Genomic DNA, 27,116 nt, shown 5'->3' with positions numbered 1-27,116 from the left:
TAAACTTTGTGTATTAGCTTATTTCTTTATTTAAAGAAAGTATTAACTTTATGTTAATCTGTATAAGTTGTTTACTGAAAATACTATTTTATTAATTCACTGTCAAGCATATGTATTATCCTTATATTATATCTATTATATCTCAAATTGTTTTTACTTTCATTTATATCTCAGCATAAATTTGTCTTTTAATCTAGTTTTATATTTTGGTGTATTACTCCTTATTGAACAAAATAAATTGTTTCTCTTATCATGGTTTATATCTTTTGCAATGTTTGAAAGTATTTTAGATTATTGTGTTGGATGTTATTGATGTAGACCTTATATGTAGTACAAAAATGTCTTTATTAAAAATTTTCATTTATAGGAAAAGTACATTCAACATTTACAAAAAAATGATCCTTAACCGGATCATATTCGTTGTAAGAACACAAAACTTATCAACAACAATATCTTTAGTTGATTCTCGCTTATGTGCTCTTTGCTGCAGTTAACGAAACCAGTTTGATAACATTAACAGAATATGAATCCATATAGGAAACATAGACTTATTAAAATGCATCAAAACTAATGAAAAATAAATAATTATATATGTATGATGTGAGGTGTCTTTCATAACCTTTTTCTTTAATATTGTTTACTTATAAGGAATATTAATAATTATATTAACTATGTTTTTTTCACAAATCAATTCAATAGCTTTGATGTAATCACTTCTTAAATAATTTTTTACTACTAGTATCACTAACGACAATAGTCCTTGCGTTTTTTACCTTTATTTTCAATTTTGTCTATGTTAATAAAAATCTATTAATTCAATAAGAAGAAAAACAGAAGGAAGAAGAAAAGAAAGGAAATAAAGATCCATTCCAAAATGATTTCGCGGATTAGAACGTCGTCGTAGAGCGTAGAATTATGCGTTGGAAATATAGGAAAACACTCTTGTTGGGCTTTTTGATGCATTAATTACAGATTATACGTAAATTCTTGATGATCCTTTATCTCGTAAAAACGAATCCGACTTGAAGAATTTGTAATTCTGCAACATAGCTAATCCACTGTTTTTTACGACGCATCCAAATACTATTAGGTTCTTTTGGTAGCTTTGAGTTGCGGTGTACCATGAATTTATGCACCACTAATGACGCTTAGAGGGTACGTACTATTTCTTCTCAGTTTCTTCAGCGACTACTAGACGAGTTCATTCTCCTCTATTCTTATGATAAAATGAACACAGGTTAGGCTTGTTCTTTTCATGTATCATGCAGCGAGTCATTGAAGTTCTTTGAGACCAGTCCTTACTGATAAATCATAATGATCTTTTAGGATCTGGTTTAAAGGCAGTGCATTGTGACTTTCTTGCCTGGCCTAGCTGTCGCGATCTAGAGAGTCCAAAGTGTCATTACTGGATGAATGAGTCAAATCACTTAGTTCGTCCAAGTGTTTCTGCTTCTTGCGTACGTTCCAATGCAAACACTCTGCCAATGAATCGAACCAGTCGGTAATTTGGTCCGCAGCGCAAATGCTGGGCACTGGGTAGATGGATGTGGTTACTCTAAGACTGAAAATAATAGAAAAACATTAAGAATATGTAAAAAAAAGATATATGATATGAAAACATGATAACAGCGATAAGTAGTAGCAGATGAAGCATCGATAGTACTTTCAGCTTGCAGTACAGCTAACGTCTCGTTTCTAGGAAAATATCATATTTTCTCAGCTATGTAAGTTGACTTACATTCTGGAAATCTGAGAAACAATCAGTTGTAGCTGTAAGGAAACTCTCCAAGTGAGTTGAAACCAAAACCATGAAATCAAAATCTCTCTTCATGAACCCAAAACCATGGAAACATTGAAAAATGAAACGTACTTCAGAAGGAAGAACAAAATTCAAAAATGTATGAAGGAATGTCGTAATAAGTTGCAATATTTTAGAAGAGCTGGAATTTTTAGAACTGATGAAGATAAGAAAAGACAGAAAGTCTTATAGTATTTAATAGTAGGACGGACCTGTCCCCATAACGTAGCTCTTGTTGATTGCGACCATCAAAGGAGACGTAAGCTGTGCTACAGTCCCTGCTGTTAGCCATTATCTGTAATAACAGCCAAAAATGCAGAGAGTTAGATTCAGAAATTGATCGATCTTTACCTGTCGCCATGAAAAAGTTCCTGCCTATTTCTGCCATCGAACGATACCCATGAAGTGTTCCTGCTATCTGGTGAAACTGAGATCTATGATAGAAAAGAACTTTCAGTTAATCTTCAACAACGGAGCATGATATCTTCTAACAATTGCCTTTCCTTTATCAACAGAATGTATTGTGACATTAATTCATTCTGTTCTTACACACATGTCACAGATCGCAATAAATAAACAGGATGAATCTATGTTACAACTTAGTAAGTCTAATTGATGGTACGTAGCATACATTCTCTAGAATATATGTTGGAACAACGGTTTGAAAATTTGTTCAGAGGATAACAAAGCAGCGCATGGTCTGAGAATGTGGGCGATATCCACCAAGTTTCCTTCTATGGCAACATCATAAAATACTGACACCACTATGATAAGGAACCTTTAGTGACTCACACGGAAAGACTATTATGTTAACGCTACATTAATTTCTAGAATCGTGGTTTCCTAGCTGCAATGATGATAAAACATTGAAACGGATTTCCCTCAAGAATTGGCTCACATTCAGAATGTCTGATTTTAAGAATTCTGCAGCACCGTGATAGCTTCAAATCTCTGATTAAGGCTCCTCCTCTACATTATAATAAACATCGACTTGTATTGTACAATTGCAAATCTGAATTTACATAACTCTACAACTAACAGTATTGACTATCACTTTGAAGTTTCTCGATTCTAAAAATTCTATGATATTGGACTGCGAACATCTAAAATCTCTGATCAAAAGATTTCTATAGAATCTCTCAATTAATATGATAGAATCTCCTAGAATAGAATCTTCCAACAAAAATAGATTATTGCAAATAAAATTTCGTGGAATTCTACAATTACAGTCTACTAATCAAATTCTCCTACGGTTACGAAATTTTTCCGAGTTTACGTATTCGATTCTTTTTCGCAATTCAAGACCTTTTGTACCGAAACTTGTGCTGACTATAAAAGGTATCCGGCATATTGGTAGGATAGTGAAAAAAATTCGGAAATACCTTCAACTCGACGCCGGCGGGCACAACGATTGGTCTGAAGGACAAAGAGTGAGGGCAGATCGGTGTGATCATAATCGCAGGTACTGAAGGATGAATCATGCTGGCTCCAGCCGCAACAGCGTACGCAGTCGACCCAGTCGGCGTGCTCACGATCAGGCCGTCACCCTGCACACTGGTGACGTGTTTTCCGTCGATGAAGAGGTCGATGTTCGAGAGGTATGGGGACGGGCCTCGATCCACCACGACCTCGTTCAGCACCAGCAAATTCGTTGGTGGCTTCGCCTCCTTATCTTCTTCTCCTTTCCTCATGATGATACATCGCAGCCTGCTCCTCAAGGTCAAGGCCGCGTGGCCTAAAGCAAGGCAAACAATCGTCAGATTTATAACCCGCTTTTTATCACATTGTCAACTTTCAAGCACAACTCTCGGGTGCTAATAGGTTTTCAATAAGCAACTTAGTTGTTTCATATGATTTGTTTCTTGTCTATGCAAATGTTTAGAAGAATATATTGAAGAAATAAAGAATATTAAATGCCAGGCTAACTTGAGCGGAGAGTTGAATCAATTATGATGTCAATGGTTGCGGTTATAAATATGATGTTAATAGCGCTATAATTGCTATATAGTAAAATGATCAACACGTTTATTTTACGTTACGACCGTTCGCGGAGAGACGCGATCGCTAGGAAAACGCGTCAGCGAGAGGCGTAAATTCTCGCTACGATTCTGTTAATCGACGCCGCGAAATAGTCGTTCCCCTGTTTCGATTAAGATAACAGAGGTGGTTCACTGACTTTAACACTGTATTAACAGATGAACACGCCACAAATTGTTTAACAATGAATGAAGTAATATGTTACAGAAAATTGACTCGACTTTACAATATCTCTCAATGAATTCGTTAGACTATGCGTCTTTGATTTTGCTCGTCAGACCTCTCGATGTATAACGTTTGGCTCGTCAGAAGGGACTGATTGCCCTGCGATCATTTCTTTGTCTTCTTTGGAAGACGACCCCCAATATGCTGGAAAACGTAACGGACAAAAATCGACGTTTCTAGAGCTCGCTGCTTGGCTACAACTATGCGCTCGTCGATACATTGTATATCATCCGTTGGGCAGATAAGACGATCTGCCTGCGACACCATAGGGCCGCGAGCGACAGCTAGAAAATACAGCCTGTGGTAAGTCTCGTGGCGTAACATTTTACCTTTGGTATTTCTCTAAATCCTTTGTTTTTTGTCATGCTTTTTAATGTGAATAACGAATGATCACGTGGAGGAATTGTTAGCAATATATAATAATTGCACAAAATATATCAAGGGTTCGCGTTCTTGTTAAACATTATGAAGCCTTGTGCTATCAACAAGGAAGAAATGAGGGAAATATTGAAGGACGTAGATCATCGCTATCGCTGAGATCATCGTTGCGAAGTTCTACGTGCTTACCTTCTAGTACATTTGTTACTTGCTCCTGGAAATTATCGAACTCAAAAGGGGTGAGAAATCCTAATGACCCAAGGTGAAATGCCATGACTGGTGGTACGGATTGTTGAAATAGTAAACTGGCGTATAAAAGAGTTCCATCGCCTCCCAGGCACACGATGAAGTCGATACGATCCTTGAATAAAAACATATAATAATGACACATATAATATAAAATAATACAATAGAAACATATTTTAATTATTGAGAATCAATAAGAGCACAAATAAACGTTTTATGGCGGCTAAAAATGATTACCTGAAGGTCATCCGTGCCATCTCTGAAAGTTTGTAGCCTATCTCGAACCGCCTGAAATCTAAGGTCCCTAGCTAAGGCTGGATCTTCCAGAACAGACGCCTCGACGAACACTACCATTCGTTTTTCCTACAAAAACATTCAAACATTAAATTTCATGAATTTTAAACATAGAAAATTTAAAAATGCTCGTTGGCCTTTAGATAAGTTGGTCATTAGATTAACAAAATGCGTAACCTCGCTTCTGCAAGAAATATATTACAAAGCTATGTGACTAAGTGTAGATAAGTGTATGAAAAAAGTGCAATCACGTGATTCAAATCGATAGACTAGAGCACGAGCACAGAGTCTTCGCAAAGAAACTAGTCTGACTATGATTGCACAAGTGAAAGTATGATATCGTCTAAATAATATATACGGACGTTCGAATATAGTTTTCCTCTTTGTCCAGTAGATCTGGCTATCGAACCTCAAATTATGCGCAGTGATTTGCACAATTAAAATTATCGAACAGTCAAAGAATCGATAGAGTTTTTTCGCATCAATTATACAATATACATACAAAATGGTCGGACAGGAGAGAATAATACTTACTTCTATTAGCCATGTGACTAATTGTACAAACGGTGGCAATACCGAGTTATCACGGACCTTCTTGATGACTAGAACAGTAAGTGGGGGTTTATACCACGTCAACCTCTGAGAGGCTGGATCCTGAATGGTCCTGCAATAAAATAAACGGCAAATTTGTTAATCGAATTCTATGAAATTCTAGAGGATCGTTCAGACGATAAATATTATTGTCGATATTTAAGGGTTTCAACATTGTATTGACAATATACGTATACGAATTATCTAAAGATTCTGTAGAGTCCAGAAGGTCTCTTACGTAGGATAATGTTGAGATAATTACTATGTAATGTCTATTACGTAGGATAATTTAAGTACCTTAAATATTGGCGATGATATTGACAATAATATCGTGGACACAAAATATTGGCAATGATATTCACAATAATATTGATCGCTCAAACACTTCTTAACGATAAAACGATTCTTCTGGAGGCTTTATTATTACAAAACTTTAATCTTAAACATGACATGGTGTAATTAGTGATAATATCGACAAGTTCTCACGTTGAAGTTTTATGCTCTGATTGATAGGAATTTTTTCACGTTTCAGGATGAATTGGACTTTTATACCTAATGAATATTGTCAATCTATAAAGATACGGTGGGTTGAACTCTTTAACATACTTTACGAGCTACCGCGCGCGACTCGAACTCTTTTTAACACTTAGCCAACCGAATAGGGAGACCTCCCTTCTGTGAAGAACACCGCTGCGTAAGCGAACAGGGAGATCTCCCTTTTTGACTTTAGCAACGCGTTCTCATTTTTGTTGTTGTTGTTGTTATTATCAGTTATTGTTTATCTGGAATTGTTCCCAATTAATTCGCCACTTTTTCTACTTTTATAAAGTATAGTATATAATAAAATACAGGAATTTAGTGGTGTTAAAATTAATTAAAAAGTTACACTATCAGTTATGACTAAACAAAGTTATAATCGAACGATACGACACTGTAAAAAAATATTAAAATGCATTATGAATTTGTAATTTCACGTTCAAGTCGTGTTATCAATCTTTAGTTATCTTTAATGTTTTTAATTTTACCTATATTATTTTATACTTTTAATGTAAACTTCTAATTTGATCTTTTGAATAAACAATATGTGAAATCGTTAAATAAAATCATTACCGCCAGATATAATTAACCACTTAAATAATTTTTAGACTTCTTTGTTTTTCAAGTAATGAATATTAGTCCTAGATACTTGGAAAAATATGAGGTTGACATCGTATAGGTTGGCTTGTCCGAGCGCGGCGGAAACGTATAGCTCGCTGCAGCGCGCGCGGTTGGCTAAGTGTTAACATAAAGGTAATCGATTGCAAATCTTATCAGTAAATTAGGGTCACGGGGATCAAACGTGTGATTATGTACATATTTTATGATCGAACGCGGTCATTGTCTTGGTTTTATATCATTCATTACTGCTACCGATTCTTGATGATTTACGTCAACAATTTTATTAAAAACATTTGGAAAAAATGATAAGATATACAAAATGAAAATAGTGTAGAGAAACTATTTCGTAGGGAATATACTTGCGCATTACTCAACAGAAATATATAATTTAACGTATAATTTCCAATTGTCATAAATCAAAGATTCACTTCTAATGTTTCCACTTTTCTGTGCTGAGTTTGTTGTGTAATTTTTAAGGTCAATTTGTAATGTTTTTATTTTTCTGTGTCGAATTCGTTGTGTAACTTTTAATTGCCAAATCACGTAAGAACCAAAAATTCTCACTGATAAGTAGTCGCGATAGAAAGCCGATGATAAGTATACACTGATGTGCGTGACTAAAGCGAAAACGGAGGTAATTCTTGATTTGGTAATTTACTGTCAAATTATGGAGTTTGTCAGACCTACCTGATAGAACCAACCATGGTGACACTAGACTGAGAGTTGTACTCGTACTGAACGTGGACCGAACACAGCGCTACGTATTTTAACGGTAAACAGTTGGACGATGCGCAAGCGCACGAGACCTTTCGTATGCACGTGAGAGCATCGTGGGGCGTTCTTATATGCAGAATACTTGAAATGACGCGAATAACTGATGCACGTGCACGGCTTTATTTGTTTCCGTACCTTCATTGACTTCATTATTATTCTAAGAAATTTCATTAATTTCAAAAATATTTAATGTACATTAATATTTTAATCGTTCAATAATGATCGCAAAGTTCAACTACGATTTATAGTCTTTGGTTGTATTTATTCAGATATAAAAAGTAAATTGGCTGGAATTTTGACGTAACAGATTTACAAAAAAAAATTTTAATTGATCATTACAAAATTTTATACATTGGATTTATCGATACGAAAGATTATTAATTAAACAGTTTTGATAGATAGAACTGAATATTAATTGCATGTATATGTAAATGGATGAATCGTCTTAATTTTCATATTAAAAATGCTTGAAATGAAAGCTTATCTAAGCACACGAATCGTGTTGATTTACATTCAAAAATAATGATATGCTAAAAAGAATCGTTAATCGACTTTTTTTCCATTTACGCACATAAACTGTATATGTTCAGTAATCACTAAATTATTATAATCATGTTAGTGCGCACTGTTTTTAATTCACAAAATTTATGAAACTAGATACTGTTATGTAAAGTTCCTGACGATGATGTGTACAAAACACATCCAGAATCAAACGCAGTGCATAGTTGTTTCTCGATTCTTTCGTTGCATAATGTGATTGTCACAATGACAGCAACATTGTTAGCATAATATTACTTAAGAAGATCGAGATATTCTGCTTGGTTCTCAATGTGTTCGCTAACAACGTACCTCTTGAGTTTATAAAACCGCTTTCTACTTCACACTGGCAAAACAACGCTTAGGTTCGCTTAAAAAGTCATTGTCACGGATAATTAGGTCAAAATACTCGCGTGCAGCGTAGTTTTTATTTGGTACGCTCTCTTTTGCTTCGTAAACTCACCTTCTAATTAACCGAGACGAAAAAAAAGACCAGAGGAAGATACTTTCCAATTTCGTATGATTTTTTAAACTTTGGAATTATCGAGTCATTTCACAGTAAAGTCGTTCGACATTATACACATACAGTTCACATGCACAGTACGAATAACATTAATAAAAAATCAGATAAGGTTTAAAATTTATGGGAATTGGAAGAATTATACATGGAATTATGAATAGCTATTAGTAAAGAAATAATCGGTATAATAATAAGAGTCGAGAAGCAAGTTTATTTTACCGTTTCAATGTTCAACATTGGATAGAATAAAAGGATATATTTAAAAATTCTGCATTTGGTCGGCAAACAACTTTCTAAAGTAATAACGCAATATTTGACACCACAATTTTTGGAATTTTTCAATAAAAGAATTTAAAAATTATCAGGGCGTTCCTGCACAATAATTTATTAACTAATAATATTAGCACGTTGAATGCTATGGGGGTCACCGGTGGCCGGAGCACCAAGATGAGTCATGAAGAGAGAAGAACAAACGTCAATAGATATACATTTTTTATCATTACCATCGTTACTACAATGGTGTGACGAAATTAATGCAGTATAAAATGTATGAAAATAATTTTATTTATACATGAAATATAGATCTATTATGTGCGCCCCCCACCAATGGCTGTAGAACATGGAAACACCCGCTTTTTCCGTGTTTCACCTTAATGAACAATAACCCTAAGGAACGTTTCGACTTGAAAGCTGTTTGGTGACAATTAAGAGCCTTGATAATAAAGTAGAAAATGCTAAATCTTGTAACGGTTCTTTAGGATTGCGGGTCCGGGTTTATGATAAGTCTCTGGACGTAACAACATGGGACAGTTATTTAGCAACGCGAAGAAACAATATAAGGTAATTGATAATCTCAAAAAATAAGTGAATCGAGCAAAATTGCACTATAGCGCTATGGGGAGGGGAGGTAATATTTCAGCATTATATATATCGCATAATAAAAAATTCATCGTGGTAACTCGGCTAAACCTTGCGAAACTGGCATGACATTCAACATGTTAATGGATCGATAAATGACAAGTTGCAGATTGTGGATTTCTACCGAACAATTTTACTATTTTAGACAATTAAACAAATTGTGATCTGTAAAATTGGCGCGTAGAATTTACGCGCTTTATTGTTATGCAAAACAATCTATCAACACCGATAATTTGTAACTTGCGTCAAATTGCGTTAATATTGAACCGATAACAGTATCAGTTCAGTTGTGTAAGAAAGCCTAGAAAGGTGGAGCATAGCGTCAGAAAATAAATAATATTATTCCTCGATAAAATTGACAAAATTTTTACATTTTGAAGTTACATATGTATATTATATTATTTATGGAATGATCTAATACATATTTTCGAAATTTATATATGTACTCACATGATCATTGCAGAATTTTTCATGATGCGCCCGCATGGCCCAAATTGTTGTATGGGACTAGGTGCATTTAGACTTCTAGTTCTCCTGCAAATAAAAAAAAACAAGTGAATAAACAATTAAGGTCGTCGTTATGACAGTTACGAACATTTTATCATTCTTATCTAATCTATCTGTTTTCCACTTTCCGTAAGAAATAACAAAGTTCTGTTATTATCGCTATAAAACGAGAAAAGAAACCTGTATTTTAATTATATTATAATTTTGTTATTAATGAAATCTTTGACGGAGTAACAAACGGGCACTGACGTCAAGATAGAGAATTAATAGTAAACATCATATGAAAAAGATACATTTGCATGAATGACTTGATAAATGATAATTGAAATAGCTAGAAGTAGCGATAAAAAAAAATGATAACTAATCGATGACATATAGAATGAGATTAAATTGTTAGTTATATAATATCATTAAAAACTAAAAACTGATGAGTCCTTTGAAAACTGAGCGGCCAATGTATTAGAAGCTGGCAAATAGACATATACAATATACATATATATGTGAAAATATTAAAATGCAATATTCGAGTACATGAATATTTTGTTTCTTTTTTCAATTCGACGTAATGTATATACATAATAAAGAAATTGGACGGTAATTGCTTTACGCAGAAACTTAGTAGAATTGCTAATTCATAACGCTCATAACTGTGACACATGATTATAAATCTTCGAAGAAAAAACAGTGTCTACCTGAGCACTCTGCTCCGTGGAATATTGTCTGCCGACGAGGTGATCGATCCGTTCCTGAGACGATCAAGCATATCGCAATTAAAATGAAAACGGTCATTGCACTGAATATCCAGTAAAGGTGAGACTTGGTCTGCCATTTTGTAAGACTTTTATCGAATTAATCAGTTCTACGTTAAATTTAATTCCTTTCTCAGATCTTACATAAAAAAATCCATTTAACTTATCTTCTAGCTTATTCCTTATTCTTAGCATCGATATACATATACACATATAACGTTATTCAGAGCAGAATATAATGTTTAAATATTCAGTTGGATTAGAAGTGTTCCACTCTGTTGTTCCCCTAAATATGTAGTTGGCGTACAACAGTTATATCAATTGATGAAATAGATATATCATTCGATACGGCTCGAGTAACCGCTAATAGCAGCAATTTTTCTTCATGATAGAGTCGACGCGAAGACTTTAGTAAAAGCTTAGTCGCAACGGTAGGATATCATTCGCCTGGAAACACGAAGATTCTTGAAACGTTGCAAAATCGTCTTTGTTTTGCGGAACTATGCAGTCATTAAAATCCGAAGGTCGACTAATGTGAAATTAATGCGATGTCCCCTAAGCGAGTTACCAAGAAGTAGTAAGATTTACTCTCAAGGGCGCGTTCTTTCTTTGCATCGAGCCTCTCTCGTCATATCCTTTTTCACTAATTTGCTTAATATTTACAGTATAGCACTGGCAAAATTATGTGTACGTTGAATAAATTAGTCGAACGGTTCTAAAGGATTTTGTTCGGGATTTGAAGTCGCCGTTCGTTTCTGACTCAGACGATACATTTTTCCTTTTTGGGAAAGTCCGAATTTCCTACTTTTGATGTGATTTATGGTTATAAATTTTACGACGATGACGTCATTAAAGAGAGTAATAAGCATAACCCTAACCTAACCCAAACTAACTCTATGTCATGATGAGTCTTGTCTAAAGTAAACAAACAACAAAACCAGAGGATATGTGCCTACGAGAATACACAATTACAAGATTTGAAAGAATAGATTTCCTTCCCATAGAAACGATGGTACGAAGGAAAACCAGGGGACAGAGAGTTAGTCTGTAAGGACCAGACGAAGTTCCTTAAGGAAGTCTTACAACAGTCTTCTCATCAGAGCGTCATGCTCTTTGTGTTAGTCAACAGTGCAACTAAATTAGCTAAACAAAACATTATTCAGCATCTTAACTTGCCAGTGATTTTCTTCGTATATACTAAAGAGTGAAAATAAATAAACTAAACATACTATTACTCCGTATCTCTACTTCCACCTTGAACGTTAATCTCGTTCAAGATTCACGATATCAACCGATCAGTTGCACCTGACGATCGCCAATTAGTTGAGAATTCGCAACAAGTTTCACGACCTTTCTCTTTTTCGATGAATTTTAATAATTAAATCAGCAATGTACGAATTATGTATCGGCGACGATAAAAGATTTTAATTTGTTAACTCCGAACTCATGTTGGAAAATCCTATTCAAAAAAGCGAACCATCAATAACCATCTTTCGTGCATTATTTATTTCAATCTTGTCAATCGATGTACGCCAATGATTCTATGTGGTATAGAATCGGCGTCTCTCTCTTATTATCGAGAGATCTCGAAGAAATTCACTGTTCCACAAACACGATCAAATTTTCACATCACTGTCACCGTCCAGAACCAAGGGAAATGATATTAGTCACAAGCGTAGCATTATGTATCAGCGAACATTTCTCTCGAAGGCAGTAACTTTTTAGAAAGGACCGAATCCCAAGGTGGCTGCACGCAGAATGACGATCAGATCGGAGGTAGCCAACAATTATGGGATTCTTTCCACGGAACCGTCGGTATACCGTAAACTTCATGGTTCTTGTCGACACTAACACTAACGTTACGTAATAATATCCAATTATATCGTATTATATTATCTTATCTTGCAACGAATCTTCGATAGTACGCTTCTGTATAAACGTATAGATCGTAGTGCTGTGTCATTGATCTCAAATGACGACAGATACTCGAACCACTAGAACCCGAATTATTTAGAAATCGAAGAAAAAAATAGTAAAATGAGAAGCAATCTTTACAAATTATTACAAGGATCTTTCGGACATCATTAGGTAACTTTTTCCTCTCGGTTTCACTCGGTCCAACTATTCGACATACAACTTTCTCTCAATTGATTGAGAAACTCGAAGAGAGAAAGAGAAGCCTGAAGAAAAATGAACACGCTGGATGAGAAACGAAGGAAGAAGAGAAAGAAAGAGAAAGAGCCCTTTTGTTCGCCAACAACGATCACGTATCCCTAATCGTGGCTTGGCCCAGATTGCCGTGCATGGAAAGCTTGCAAAACACCATGATCGATTTTCTTTCCCAACCTGTTGTCGGCTCTCTCTTCGACTCTGATCTGTTAAAGGAGAAAACGATCGGCTCACGGCTACGTCCGGTTCGGTAATCGATTGCATCGAACGTGAATTTCTGAAATTCCGAACGCGACGGTTGTTAACGGGGCCGCTATTGGCGTGTAAAGGCTTACGGTAGCCCATAGGGCCATCGGTGACCGACCTACAAGCTGCGAAAAATGGAATCTACCTGGCAAAACGTGAACGCGTTCTCGTTCACAAAAGAAAGGAGCAACAGAAAACACTCCCACTATGCCGATTCCAACAGGTACTCCGACCTTTTTGTACACGTGTGCGAAACGAGGTGCAATGCGTGCCCCCTTAATGATGTCTACCTCCGCCGGCCTCAACGTCATCCTTCCACTTGGAACGGTCTACTTCGTTGCCATGCGACATAACCTAGGACAAATAGTCCCGTTCCTTTGGATTTAGACAGTGGAACAACAACGTTTGAGTTCGTAGAACGTCTTTTAAAAATATGCATGGGTCACTACGGTTCAATTCTTATTTACATAAACGATAACAGTATATACCAATTAAATCACAACTTTTTGATCGCCTTTAACTTTAATCCCCTGTTTTTGTGGTCTTATCAACGACGAAATTAAGCACCGTTGTAGTTCTATAATTTCTGCGTTGGCTATTTTTGTTAATTAATCGTTGAACGATATCACGCCTGCATCACGAGCCTCTGTTACATAAACGACAGATTGGAAAAAGCGAACAGTGTTTGATATCGGCACGAGCACATGTCCCCGCGCGAGATTTAGGTTAACCAACACCTACCTCCAGTCCTACCTCAATTCTGCGTCGTCCATGTTGACCGATTTGCAAAACAGACGCCCTGTTTCGTCGAGGTTCTCAATGATGCACACAGAATATGTTCAGATATTAGAGAAAAGGGTTTGAATTGATGCAGGCACGTTTCATTATTAAATAAAAGTTAATAAATAGACGAAGCTCGTTGACGCTACGGGCGGGTCGACGCTGGCGTCGCGACGCCTGACGTACGCCACGCATGCTCTAACACTGTGGACCAATCAATTGCGTACCGGATATACGCTTATGTTCTGATGATTTTATTTAACTACTTTTACGCAATTTAGAGTATGAAAGTGACAATGTGAAGTTAACAAAAACGAAGCAGAAAAGATAATCGAATGGAGTATTAAATCAGTTATATTATATTATACGTATTACTTCATTAACAGCCAAATTTGCATTAACATAAATTATGAATGTCATTCACAATTTTTTTTAATCAATTTATGTTAATGTAATCTGATTTCTATTTTCAATTTATGATAAATACATTACAATTTCTTTTCTTGAAAATTTATGGCATTACACAGTAACCGTAAATGTATCTGTAATTGTTATTTAATACTTTTTCACTTTTCCCAGACCACACTCATCGATTATTCGACAATATGTATAGTTTATACGCCAGACAAATTGTCAGTTTGCACGGGCGTCGCGATGAAGTGTCCCTGACTAACAAGAATGTTGAGCAAGCAAACTTCGCTCAAGTTTCGCACGAATTGGAATCGGATTACGCGAGGTCCCAGTTTAATTACGAAATTGAACAGCTGTATATGTACAGGTTTCGTGATAGTCGCGCTATACCATTCGGTTTACTTTTCATTTCCTTTCCAACAAAATTCATGCTCGCTTCATATACATAATTATATATAACAAAAAATTATTCTAATTAATTTAATTCTTCATAGTTTAAAATTTGTCTTTTACATAAACCTAAGATTAAAATATTAAATAGCCAAAAATAAAATTAAATTTTCCGGTACCGGGAATCGAACCCGAGCCTCCTGGGTGAGAGCCAGGTATCCTAGCCACTAGACCATACCGGATTACATACTACTATACAGAAAAATTTCGAATTTTAAGCAGACCCTAATTTACTATTTTATATACTTTAATCGGTTAATTGTAATTAAATTATTTGCAATCAATCAATCACTAGTTCACTACCACTATATAAATTTTACCCTAAAACTAAGTCTCATATTTATCAATATTTTATCAAATTTACCATTCTCGCGTATTTATCATTTTTCATTAAATTATAGCAGCCCAAGAAGGAATTACTTTTCCATTCCAATCTTTCAAAGGGTCGTAAAGTAATTTACTCACGGCCAAGTACCGGAACGTTTCCTGCGACGCATTTTCGTATCCTTGTCGTAGTCCTCGAGGAAGGGCACGTTCATGCATGTATCGTCCATATCGTCCCCTTTATTCCTGACGACACATCGCCAATCGAGCATTTCGCTCACACTTCGACGTCTCTGTTTATCTCCCACCATGTTTATTACCCATGCAACATCTTTTTTTCTCGAATAGTTTTAGTAACTTCGTGCTGAATCATGGATTTTATTGCATATTTTCAATAATTTGCCAGTCTAAACGTTTCCCCGTCGAAGCAACACATTTTACACAAATCAAACATTTCATGGTTTCACGCACATATTCAACACTTTAATAGTTTTAATGTCTCAATAATTTTTAAATTATTTTTACGTTCCCTTGTTTTATAGCGTTTGGTATAAGATTTTACAGTAACCTTTGCGAAGTCGTAAACACCTTTGACGATTTTTGCCACACGCGATCGACCATGACGGATCTCCAATATTAATCAACTACCTATCACGTGACACTTGATTAACGCGCCACTTTCGAACGCCCTATGAGGCACCGCTTTCTTTCTTTTTTCGTTTGCGCAACGAAGAAGATTATTATGCCAGCTTAGACTTAACAAAGAGCGAGTTGGAATAAGGAAAAAATTTGTTAGATTGAGTTTAGTTGATATTACTTGCACGCTTATGTAAATGAAACTTTGCAAGCGTTGCGCAATTCCCACTTGTCGCTTGTAAGTTCGCCTCCATCTTTTATGCTTGACGTGCAATTTGCACAATTTTCAACGTTCAAACGAATGACTATTTTTTCAAATATAATAAGCCAACAACTTTTTTTGGCACAATTTCCATAAAAGATTCAATTCTACTTATTTGTCTTCATTTTAACATGATTAGAACGTACTTCTTGTAGTTCAGAAAGATTGCACTTAGAAATAATTAATGGCTCGTTGAAAATATTTGTATTATTCATCGTTTTGATTTACAATTTATTAAAACATCCGCTTCAGTTTATTTTTTCGGTAACGGTCTATTTTCTAAACTGGCAGTATAGTAGCAGCAAAAATATGTTACAAGTATTATGTAATATATACGATACCTTATTTTAGTATTTATTATCGTACCGAAGGTTATATGTAAATCTCAAATTTTTCTACAAATGTATATTCTGATGGATGCCTGTGAATATGGAAATAAAATATATGCATAGTATTGATTTTGGAAACAAAAATTGTAGTAATTACGTATACACGTAGGTCGTAATTAGGAATCTTCAGATCACTAATATGGTTTATCTTATTTTTTCAAACTAACTTTAATTTTATATCTATGGTTGTGTCAATCGCAATTAAGGATCGATCGCTTAAACAGACAAGAATATCCTATTTTAAATTGTCTCCAATTTGTTATCGAAATTTACATGGATTGCGACGAGAAATCGGTCAGTTTTTCAAGATAATTTTCCTTGATCGCACAAAGTCGCTCGTCGATCGTTCAAATCGCGAAATTACACACAACTATTTTTAAAAGAGAAAGCATACTTACAAGGCCGTGAATTCTAGCTTTTAAACGTATCGTCGCGACTAAAGAAATGTTTGCGCGAGCGTCTTTGCTCGTTTGAGATATATCGAGCTAGTTCGCAAATAACAGTGCTTCCTAGGGAGACATTTTGATAGAAATCGAACGCGTCGTATAGAAACGAGGTCTGGAAGCCGGAATTCTCATTCTGGTGAATGAAACGATCGCGTAAGTGTATACGGTATACAGTAACGAGCGTACCTCGATCGACGACTGCTCCGATTTCACTGAGCAACCAAGACTGTACTGGCTACAGCCTCTGAAAGGCACTTACGACTTTCTAACTCACACACGTCCCCACCAATCTGCACCAACTATCTGAATGTACACGCAGTACACGATAAAAAACATGTAGGGGAAGTGGCGATGGATCGTTCGATCGTGGCCATCAACATTTGCTGTAACATTATTCTGCGATTGCAAAGTTTCAGCAACTTCCAAATTTTTAATGAAAGGACCTGTGGTACGGTACATTGAACATTGATTGGATAGATGAACATTTGATTGTAATTGCTAAAACAGTTCATTATTTTATTCCATGATTGTATATTTCCTCGCTGAGTTTCCATCCGCAATAAATTTCCAGAACGATTCAGTGAATGTTGCTAATTAGGGATGATCACTATTAGTGGCAAATTCAGTAAACCTTGTCTAAAACCTTTCAACAGGATCTTTCGAAAGAGTATCACCGAAATTTCCATTTATTCTACTTCATTGTATTCATATTTTACGTTTCTTCGTAAAACTTTAAAATTTTATAATGCTTGTTGTCAATACAAGATGGATTAGTATATATATATATATATATATATATATATATATATATATATATACTAATATAAATATATATATATATATTCTGTATAGTGTATATATATTAGTGTATATTAGTGTATATATATGGATTCCGTATATATCTGGATATGGTATATAACTGGAAAGGATACACCAGGTTGGAATATTCTACATACTATGTACAAAAGTTTAAAATAACGGGAAAGGAAGAATGGAGGAATTTTCCTTTATTGATCTGGCAACAAGGCCCTTGCGTTTTCATAACGGACCCTAACGAATATCAGACCGTATTGAGTACATTAGAACATTTTAACAATAGTAGCAGCGTAGTATAGTCGGATTGTATAATTTTAAGTTCAAAAACACCTCTAAACTGCACTTCTTACATTAGTAAACAAAGATCTTATTGGATGTGATATTTCACCAATTTGCTATTTAACATAAGTCAAAGAGTATATAGTACATGACGTATTTAATTTTGTTTAATTATTGGTTATTATCAGAGTGAGATTTTCTCGTGAAACTCAAGTTAATTTGTTTTCAAAGATTCCGAGTTCATATGTACATACTTGTTGCTTTGCGCCTGCGCTCCATATGGTTTTCTGGAACTTTCAGATAACATATGCACTTAGATACCCTTTTCACGACATATCCCTTTGTTCTCCCATTGTTAAAAGAGAAATGCTTGAAAGAAGAAAGGTTCCTTTCATGGTAGTCTCGGCACTAAGTTAAGCTAGTCGCTAATCGTGGTAAAAGCGACAATGAAAGGCGAACGAACGATTAACTGGTTCATTTTCAAAGAGACCATACAGCTGCTCGACAGCCTAAATCGAATTGAACTCGACCTATTTTTATTATTCTTTCTAAAATCTAATAGGATATCCGACTTTTGATTCATCATATTAATAATAGATATTTACACGTATGTATGATGACTAATTTTATTCTTCAACGATCAATTTTATCTATTTTCACTTTTCAACGATCAATTTTATTCATTTTTTGTTTAATAAAGAATCACATCATATTACCTAATTCCACAATGGTTAATTTTATATATCTTTAGATAGAAAGACAGTCTCCAAGAATGAAATTTCCTTTCCTCTCATGTCCATTGTTTTTTTCTCTACCGTTTTCCCTCCGGCGTTATATCTTGATAAGAAAAACCGTAGTCGACTTCCGGTCGTCGACTTCGCAACTACAATGCTGTTTATTTCTGTCGCCTATTCTGTCAGACAGTTGCGAATAGACTAAAATATGTGTATACCGTGGGCTTAAATTTAAGGAAACACGAGAAAATAAAAGAAAAATTTATTCGATATGTTGCACTTATTTCCACACAAAGGATAATTTCCTGTCGATCATTCATTTCGATCTACTTTGGAAGTAAGCAAATCCACGTATAACTACTTGGCAAACCTTCAATTTCGAATTTCTTAAAAATGAAGTCTACAACGCAATCTTGTTATTTTTGGTTTTCGTCTTATCTTGAGCTGTAAAATTTCCTTGACTTCGCTTGTAACAAGGATTTAAACCCACGGTGTATATGTCAGTAAAGCTCCATCGCGAAGAAAATATTTCTCGCGAATACGAGGCGCTCCATTCGATGCTTCATCGATTGCATAATAAACAGTGGTACGTTCTGCGAGAATATATATAACAAGCAAGTCGTAAGGCATAACTGTAAACCAGTTGCGTGTAATGCAATTATGGTATGAAAGTGATCAAAATTTATTGCGGCCGCCAGTGCCGGCGTTGCAAAACCGATGGGCGAGAAACAGAGTGAAGTGTCCCGTGGAGAAACAAGCGTCTCATCAGGGCCGTACCGATTGTACCATTATTTCCACTTTTTTCTCGATATGCGACTAAAAATAATAATTTACGCCTTTTACGATATGTTGCTTTCTGTTAAGATACTTTAGATAAAGATAGATATTTTTGATACATACAGTGACTTATGAAGATATTTAAACACTTATTATATAGAAAGCGTATAATATTTTATAGCATATAAAATATTTTGATATTTCATTAACACTGTAATGAAGCACGATTGCCATGATTATATTGGTGGAAACAAAAATTCGTGTAAATGAGGAACGACAGAGGATTGAAGGAATGAGAATCGAATTGTTTATGCTGGTGTATCTGTGGCGATTGAGGCGCGTAAATTAAAGTAGATTTATGGTGTCAGCAAGAAAGAGAGTTCTATGTGAATCGTCGAATAGGTAATAGTGCCATTTGAAAGTCAACTAGAGACAAGTTTGAGAAACTCGGGATCTACGTATACTAGAAGTTACCATTTCCATTTTATTTATAAATTTAGCTTTTATTCTGTGTGAATCATAGAGTGGATAATAGAACTACTCGAAAACTGAAGAAAGAAAATTTTAAAGAATAGGAAGTTTCGTTCTTAAATATAGCTTTTGTACTGTGTGAATCATTGAGTGGTTTGTTATTTTGTCCTTAAATACAACCTTCTTTAGTACTCTACATGTTCAAGAAAAAATCTGTCTGCAACATTTCTATAATAAGATCTAACAGACGAGCGCTTTTCACAGGAAGATAATGCTCGGACTTATTATTTTATGCATTTCATGAAATAAAATACTTTCTCGCGGAGGAATACAAAACTGGTGGCTTGCGGATGATATTGTGGTTAACAGTGAGATTACGTGTTTTTAGAAAGACGCTAAAAGTGGCGAGCAAGTGGAAACGAACGTACAAGCGATCATCGCGTTTCCCCCAGTTAAATTGCCACGATGAGCAGGAAAGTGGAAAATTATGCAAATTTAACGAATGACATCGCTTACAATTGAAGGAAAATGTGTTATAAAAAATGAAATCGAATGAAATAAAATTGGGATCAATTTTGAGGTACAGTAGAAATAAAAATGACATATATTGTTCGCATAATCAAATTTCTGTGTAATCAAAATCAAAATTTAATGCGAGGGAAGATTATTTATTTTAAATTTTATATACATTAAAATTTTAATATATCATAAAAATAAGAATTAATAAATTCAATATTATACTGTACAATTCTCTGACATACAGTGGAATCAATATTAAATATGCGCTGCTGTATAAGCGAGAGCATAGTTGTGTTCCACTTCTGATCATTGTATTTCTGATTGTTTTTGTATTTTCTAATTTTGTATTTTTTCAAAAATTCTTACATATTTTAAGATTTATCTATATTATAAGAAGATCGTAAAAATTCAAGCGCTAAAATATGCATTTTCATTTCAACGGTATTTAATGAAAATTTTATGCAACTGCATATATGTAGTACTTTACTACATCAGATTTTATACATACTTACATATACAATACAGTATATACAAACTTGAGCAAGGATTCTTCGTATAAAACGATGAAAGGTTATTGCTAATGTTTATATAATTATTTTGTATTTTGAGTATTTCTAAATATAACAGTATAAAAATACTTGGAATTTCGTGACCTTATCTTCACTAAAGTAATCTACGCTTTGCAAGAAGCACTGTTGGTGTAGTGGTATCATGCAGGATTCCCATTCTTGCGACCCGGGTTCGATTCCCGGGCAGTGCATAATATATTTTTTTTTTTTTGGGAAAATATTTCTAAAGAAATACACGCATGTCCTTCCAATATTTCTTAAATATAAATAATTTAATGTATTGAAACCGTGACATATTAATCTTTTCTTAAAAGAAAATTACTTGACAATTTCTACCACTACACTTGCCATTTAAATCCATATTTCTACGTTCTAATGATAAAATTTAAAGCAATACCTCATATCTTTTATCACTACTACACTTACTACTATCACTTTTATCACTCCTATGTTCTAATGTCAGATTTTAAGCGAAAATATTCGAATAGAATTTTTAGAGCAAAAACGATGACTGTTATCAATTTCATTTTCAAAAAGTCTTAACCAGTATTTTATAGCTTTTATCACTACACTTGCCAGTTAAATTCGTACTTCTATATTTTAATGCCATATTTAATGTAAACGTATTCTACTATTTTGCATTGGTTAACTTCTGCGGATTAACTGAAAATACTTTGATCTTCGTTATCATGGTAATTCGACATGAAATTTTATCCGCAATAGCCCGGTTAACTTGGAGGATTTGTTTCATTACCGATAACAGTACCATACCTGATAATTTTATCGATACTTGAATATCGTTTGAGCAAAACCGCCCTACTCAGCACACTGCCACTACGTTGCATCACTATATAACGGGTACCACTATACTGAAACGACTCGACAACGTACACTTTCGATCGGCGTTTTGCTGGACAAAGGAGAAAAACAAAAATTTCCAATGATAAGACGGAACCTTAGCGATAACCCAACGAACATTGATAAAAACAGATCGTGTTCGCGTGCTTTACTAGTGCGTCGTGATTTTTGATTGACCTGAGGATTCTGAATTCCCAAGCCGCTGTCCCCTCCAAATTTACTCTCAGCTTCCTTATCTTTCCACCACAAATTGAACACGTGATATATAAGTTCAAAGCAACTATGAATTAGTCATAGTCTTGCCATATTAGCTCGAACGTATTCTCGAAGGAAGATGTAATTTTATATTGCAATTTAAGTATCGTTATAAAGGAATTAACTCGTCATTTGAATGATAATTTCTTTATTTAGAGATACCTTATCTTTTAACACGTACTTTTGTTTTTATAGGAAATTAATTGTGTCATATTTACACTTGTAATACTGACCTAACTGAAATTGTTTTTGTCTTTATTAAGATAATTAGTTCGTATAATCTGAGTAATATAGTAATAGTTCATGTTCAGATAAACGAATTCAATCGGTGGAAATTCAATCATCTAAGGGCTGACTAGAATTTGGTTCCAAAAAATGAAGTCATATTGCAATTTTTAATTTCATAATTATGAAAGTTTCTGTAAATGTTAGGTAACAACAGACCTAACAGTGAAGAGGTTAAAGAATCTGACCTAGTCACGAGTATTTTTATCTAGCTAATAAACAAAGCTCCCAATCTGACAATAGGCTTATTGTTAGTCTTATCAGATTTCATGCTCAGTCTTATTTTAGTACGTTATCAAAGATCATTCGATAGACTTTCCTAATTCAGTTAAGAGTTTTCGTGTGGTTATATTGTGTTAAACGATGATGAAGATTATTCTGTTGGATTAAATCTTGCACAATAATTGAGTAATTAATAATATTAGTAAATTGACAAGTCATATGGTAGATTATAGACCTCATTATTTTCTAATAAATACGATTATTACTAGGCTTGTTCCAATTATCTAAGAAAATCAATTGGCATTACTGATTCGTGACACGTAAGTTTCAGCATTTCACTAATGATATTAATTGAATTATACAAGATAAACTAAGAATAAGTGAGATGAATCTGTATTTTTTTTTGCAACAAAATTGTCAACCTGCCTTTTGAGTATCTTCTTGCTTGATGTACGATGTGAAAAATCAGCGATACAGAGCGATAACCTCGGCTAATAAGATATAAGTTTATCATCTATCGCTAATAAAAGTTACCGATAATTAGCTACTAGTCGATTTGCTTTGTTATAAAACTTTGTTTACAATAATTATGGAGAAAAGGAGATCATCGTTTAGTCACTCAAGTACACATAAACTGACGAAGAAAAACTATTATCGCCGAATGACGACAATGACATTGTGATCTTGAAAATGATAGTGGAGTATTGACAAATATAGGCAGATCGACCGCGATCTCGATCCTGCATGCAGGTTACCATGCTCGGATAAGTTACGTGGTAATCATTCACATTCTTCGAATAACTGTTTACATAGAAGCAGAAGCATTATTTAATCAACATTTTTTAATCGACATTTGCGAGATATTACAGGCTATTCACTTAAATATTTGCTTCCTCGATTTTGTAAATTGTAACACGTAAATGCATATTCTCATGTTTGTATAATGAGATACTTAAAAATATTGGCAACTTTTTCTTTTTTCAACAGGTGGTTCACAGACCCATCAACTATTATATTATAACAGTTACTATAATAACACAAAGAATTGATTTGCGTCAAATATTCTAATAGCTATTATAATAATATTCAGAAATATACATATGTATATTGTCAAATAATAATACAATGCATTCAAAGGTTAATTAAATGTTCATTTATTCTAAATGAAAGTGAAACTTTTTATGCACCAAACTATTGTTCCTAGTTGATTAAACGTTTTAATAATAACGAGGAATCGTAACGAGGAATATGATCTTTGAACCAGGTTGACGTCGATGATTGTAAATGAAAGCAGCTAGAACGACTGTGAATTGGATTAACTTTCTTGATACGACAGGACTAACTTGTTCTCGAACGCTTGAAAACCAGTATCCTCAGTGCGTGTCAATTGCACTGCGAGAAAGTTCCTTCTAAGGCTCAAGGTTAATTTGCAACATTCGGTCGATCGAAAGCTAGTTTCTTTTTTAAAACGGTCACGCCAGTTATGAAAAGCTACACTATGCTTCAGGGTATTTAGCAAATAAAGTGATCGTATTTAACTAACAAACAGGCATAGACAATTCGATGAAGGCTATGACTATAACATATCTAGAACTAATCTAGAACTAATTAGAAAGCATATGTACAATAACAGACGAAACAAATTCCATGCATTAAATTATAGAAATATTGAAGTAACATCGTACAGCATGCTAAAGGAGGAAGGGAAGCAATTCGGGTTAGGAAGCGTTCTCGTGTGTGTTACGAGAAAGTTTGCTTCTTTACGAAAACAGGAACAAGAGGAATGGATGTGCATTCCAAGCAAAAACTCAAACGTTGTAAACGTATACAGTGTCATGATATGAGTTTCAGATGGGACAGATTTTGTATTTTATATTGCAAAAGCAATATATAAAAGAATATTGATTAATATTTCGTATAAAGATATGGCGAGTAAAAAGAATACCAATACATATATAGCAAAATAATATTAATTACGTTTCTTTATCTTTTTGCTGACAGATATTGGACCCATTTTGATTCTAGCAGAATTTAAAATATTGCTTTTGCAATGTAAAGTGAAAAATCTGTCTGGCCAAAAACTTTTGCACATCACTGTACATAAACGGTGCGTTACACATATATCTCGTTTAAGATATTACGGAACACAAAAAACACAAAAGATCATACAAGGACTCTTTTGTCATGCTGATGGCGCTAGTTACAAGGACAAGAATGTTAAAAAGTAGAAATCTGCGTTACCTTCGCGGTTCCACTGCCTCCAAGTAATCGACTGTTAACTCGCACCGCGTGTTGCTTCAAGAGAAAGAGAACTGGTTAGATATCAGTGAAGAATAGATTAGTCAAGTAACATGTATCAAATCCTTAACATTTTGAAGAACTTTCAGTATCAGCTGTTTCAAAACTGAATCATAGAAATTTTGTATTTGTACGAGAACGATAAGTAGATAATGTATGCATACAAGGATGGTTAGAAACATTAATATTAAAATAGATATAAAAATGACTTATGTAATTCACTCCGTTTGCTAATAATATAGAGATCTCATTAGAGTTTGAAATGAGGCTGTGGGTCATTAACAAGTGTGTATATCATTTGTTGATAAACTATTGATTGAGCGCTAATTAAACATTAATTGGATATCAATAATATGATAATTCTAATATTACGATCACGATGTGCGTGCATTTATACGTAGCTTTCCATTGTATGCACTATTCCAAAATAGAGAGCGTTGTTAGAAATAAGAATGGCAAGGTCCGTTTCCGGCCTTGCTCTAGATCGGTTAATTCATTTCTGTGAAGAGTTTCGATCTAAGCTTGTAGTACGTAGAAAGTATTAGGACTATAAAAAAAAAAAAGGTAAAGAAATTAAGATCTTTGATAGAAAGATAAACATCTTTGTTGTGATTTTTCTGTCATACTTGAAGATCACGGATAAAAGACATAATAAGTCTATTTTTATTGGTTTTCTGGTTTTAAAGCCACTTAATGACTAAAAGGATGTATGTTAATATGAGATATTCGAAATGCGGATAATTAGATCTAGATTTACAAATTATCATGAAAAACCAATAAACCAATATTTAAGCGGGATAATATTGTATAATATTATAGTTAGCCTCGTAATTAGAGTGAGGATATTCATGCATATATCTGAGAGTGTGTACAAAAGTATATTCAAAGTAAACTATTCAATATTTAGTAAGTGAAATAAAACTCTGATTGAGTCTCATTTCTTTGACTGTATAATAATAATACAAATATAAATTTGTATTGAAATCCTCAGTCTATTTATAAAGGCCACCATCTTTTAAACGTTCAAGATACTCACAAAATCACATATTTAGAAACAAAATAAAAAGTAAATAAAAATCTAAAACCAAATAAAAAGACAATTTTGAACTTGGTTGATTGAAAAGATAGAAATATGGGTGGTTATCACGAGTTTCTTTTGTGGATTTCGTTTGAATAATAATACTGGAAGAAAGGAAAAAATAAATCATGGGCGACGGTTAGGAATCGAATTCCAGTCAATTGCTTTTAAGGCAAGAATGCTGAGCATTACACCACAAAAAGATTCGAAAAATAAAGTCAGCCTCACATTGTGACCTATTGCTTAATATAAATTAATCGATATCGTAGCAGGTTTGAGCATTCTTTGGCCTTGACTTTTACACCAACTCTAAGGAAATTTCGTGTCCATGGATGTCACGGCCGTGCCTCACAATCAATGAGCGTATCTCTTATTTTTAACGCGTCTTCCACAGGCGCGCTCCTTGCGGGCCCGATAGACGCGACTGCCAATTTATTTTCGGCCAGCAGCTTCTATTAATTATACACGCGACAAAAATCAAATACTATTACGATACGCGAGTTAATACGTGTAACAAGCAACGCGCATTATAATCGGTGACGTAGATTCACACACGATTCATGAAATTTAAATGATATTCCATAATTGGAACAACCTATCGATCCTAAATTATAGATCGTTCATGAATCAATTAAAGTTCACCAATCAACACATAATCGTAATTTATAATCAAACCATTTTTCGACTTTAATCTTGCGTCAATTATTTTAACAGAATACTAATTGGTTAGTTTAACAAGATATTGATACGAACACTACCTGAACGTTTGCTGTTTATCGTGCATCTTGATGACAATCGTTTTTTTCGGAGCATTTTCATCCAACTCAAGATCCACCATTGCTCTAGCCAACTGTAGATCTCTCTCATTCATCCTGTTCAGTTTTCTTTCTTTTCCTTTTACTGTATGTACTATCACCGTGAAAAATAACTGTTGGTGTGGTGTATTTGATTGGAGAAACAACGTTGGAGAACAACTTGTTTTGATGGGTGCACTATGAATCAGCAGAGGATCTAGTTGCAAGAACCACACCAAGAGATGTCTCGTCGCGTACTGAAAGCGAACACTCACGGAGTTAACTTTATCGAGGTTGTTACGCCTATGGATTGGCT

General features: G+C 34.4%; 1 protein-coding gene and 2 non-coding genes across 14 annotated transcripts; 1 reads left to right on the top strand and 2 right to left on the bottom strand.

The window, feature by feature from the left end:
- Positions 1 to 321: 321 nt before the first annotated feature.
- LOC126873471 (NAD kinase-like) lies at positions 322 to 27,070 on the bottom strand. Of its 12 annotated transcripts, none has more exons than XM_050634344.1 (9): positions 26,765 to 27,070; positions 24,872 to 24,925; positions 9,927 to 10,010; positions 5,513 to 5,642; positions 4,922 to 5,047; positions 4,628 to 4,799; positions 3,181 to 3,533; positions 2,150 to 2,232; positions 322 to 1,561 (listed from the first exon to the last, which is right to left on the bottom strand). In XM_050634344.1, exons 1-9 carry the CDS (start codon positions 26,875 to 26,877, stop codon positions 1,369 to 1,371), a joined length of 1,308 nt encoding a protein of 435 aa, XP_050490301.1. In that variant the 5' UTR covers positions 26,878 to 27,070; the 3' UTR covers positions 322 to 1,368. The 12 variants fall into 12 exon arrangements, with proteins under 12 accessions (XP_050490301.1, XP_050490299.1, XP_050490297.1 ...); XM_050634342.1 differs by lacking the exons at positions 24,872 to 24,925; positions 26,765 to 27,070 and adding exons at positions 15,254 to 15,760; positions 17,032 to 17,082; XM_050634340.1 differs by lacking the exons at positions 24,872 to 24,925; positions 26,765 to 27,070 and adding exons at positions 15,254 to 15,867; positions 16,798 to 17,071.
- On the bottom strand, positions 14,899 to 14,970 carry Trnae-cuc (transfer RNA glutamic acid (anticodon CUC)). The gene has a single exon. It is a non-coding gene; the product is annotated as a tRNA-Glu (tRNA).
- Trnag-ccc (transfer RNA glycine (anticodon CCC)) lies at positions 21,131 to 21,201 on the top strand. The gene has a single exon. It is a non-coding gene; the product is annotated as a tRNA-Gly (tRNA).
- Positions 27,071 to 27,116: the final 46 nt, after the last annotated feature.

The sequence above is a fragment of the Bombus huntii genome, chromosome 14 (assembly GCF_024542735.1).
Source record: "Bombus huntii isolate Logan2020A chromosome 14, iyBomHunt1.1, whole genome shotgun sequence".
NCBI lineage: Eukaryota > Metazoa > Arthropoda > Insecta > Hymenoptera > Apidae > Bombus > Bombus huntii.
This window is presented reverse-complemented; position numbering and strand designations above follow the sequence as displayed.

Bases quoted from the DNA above. Each gene is read 5' to 3' on its own strand.
- LOC126873471 (XM_050634342.1), bottom strand. From the start codon at position 15,423: ATGGTGGGAGATAAACAGAGACGTCGAAGTGTGAGCGAAATGCTCGAT. The intron at 10,011-15,253 runs GTGAGTAAATTA...TTTTATTTGCAG, and splicing joins AAACGTTCCGGTACTTGGCC to GAGAACTAGAAGTCTAAATG. The intron at 1,562-2,149 runs GTAAAGATCGAT...TATTATTTTCAG, and splicing joins GAACTTTTTCATGGCGACAG to TCTTAGAGTAACCACATCCA.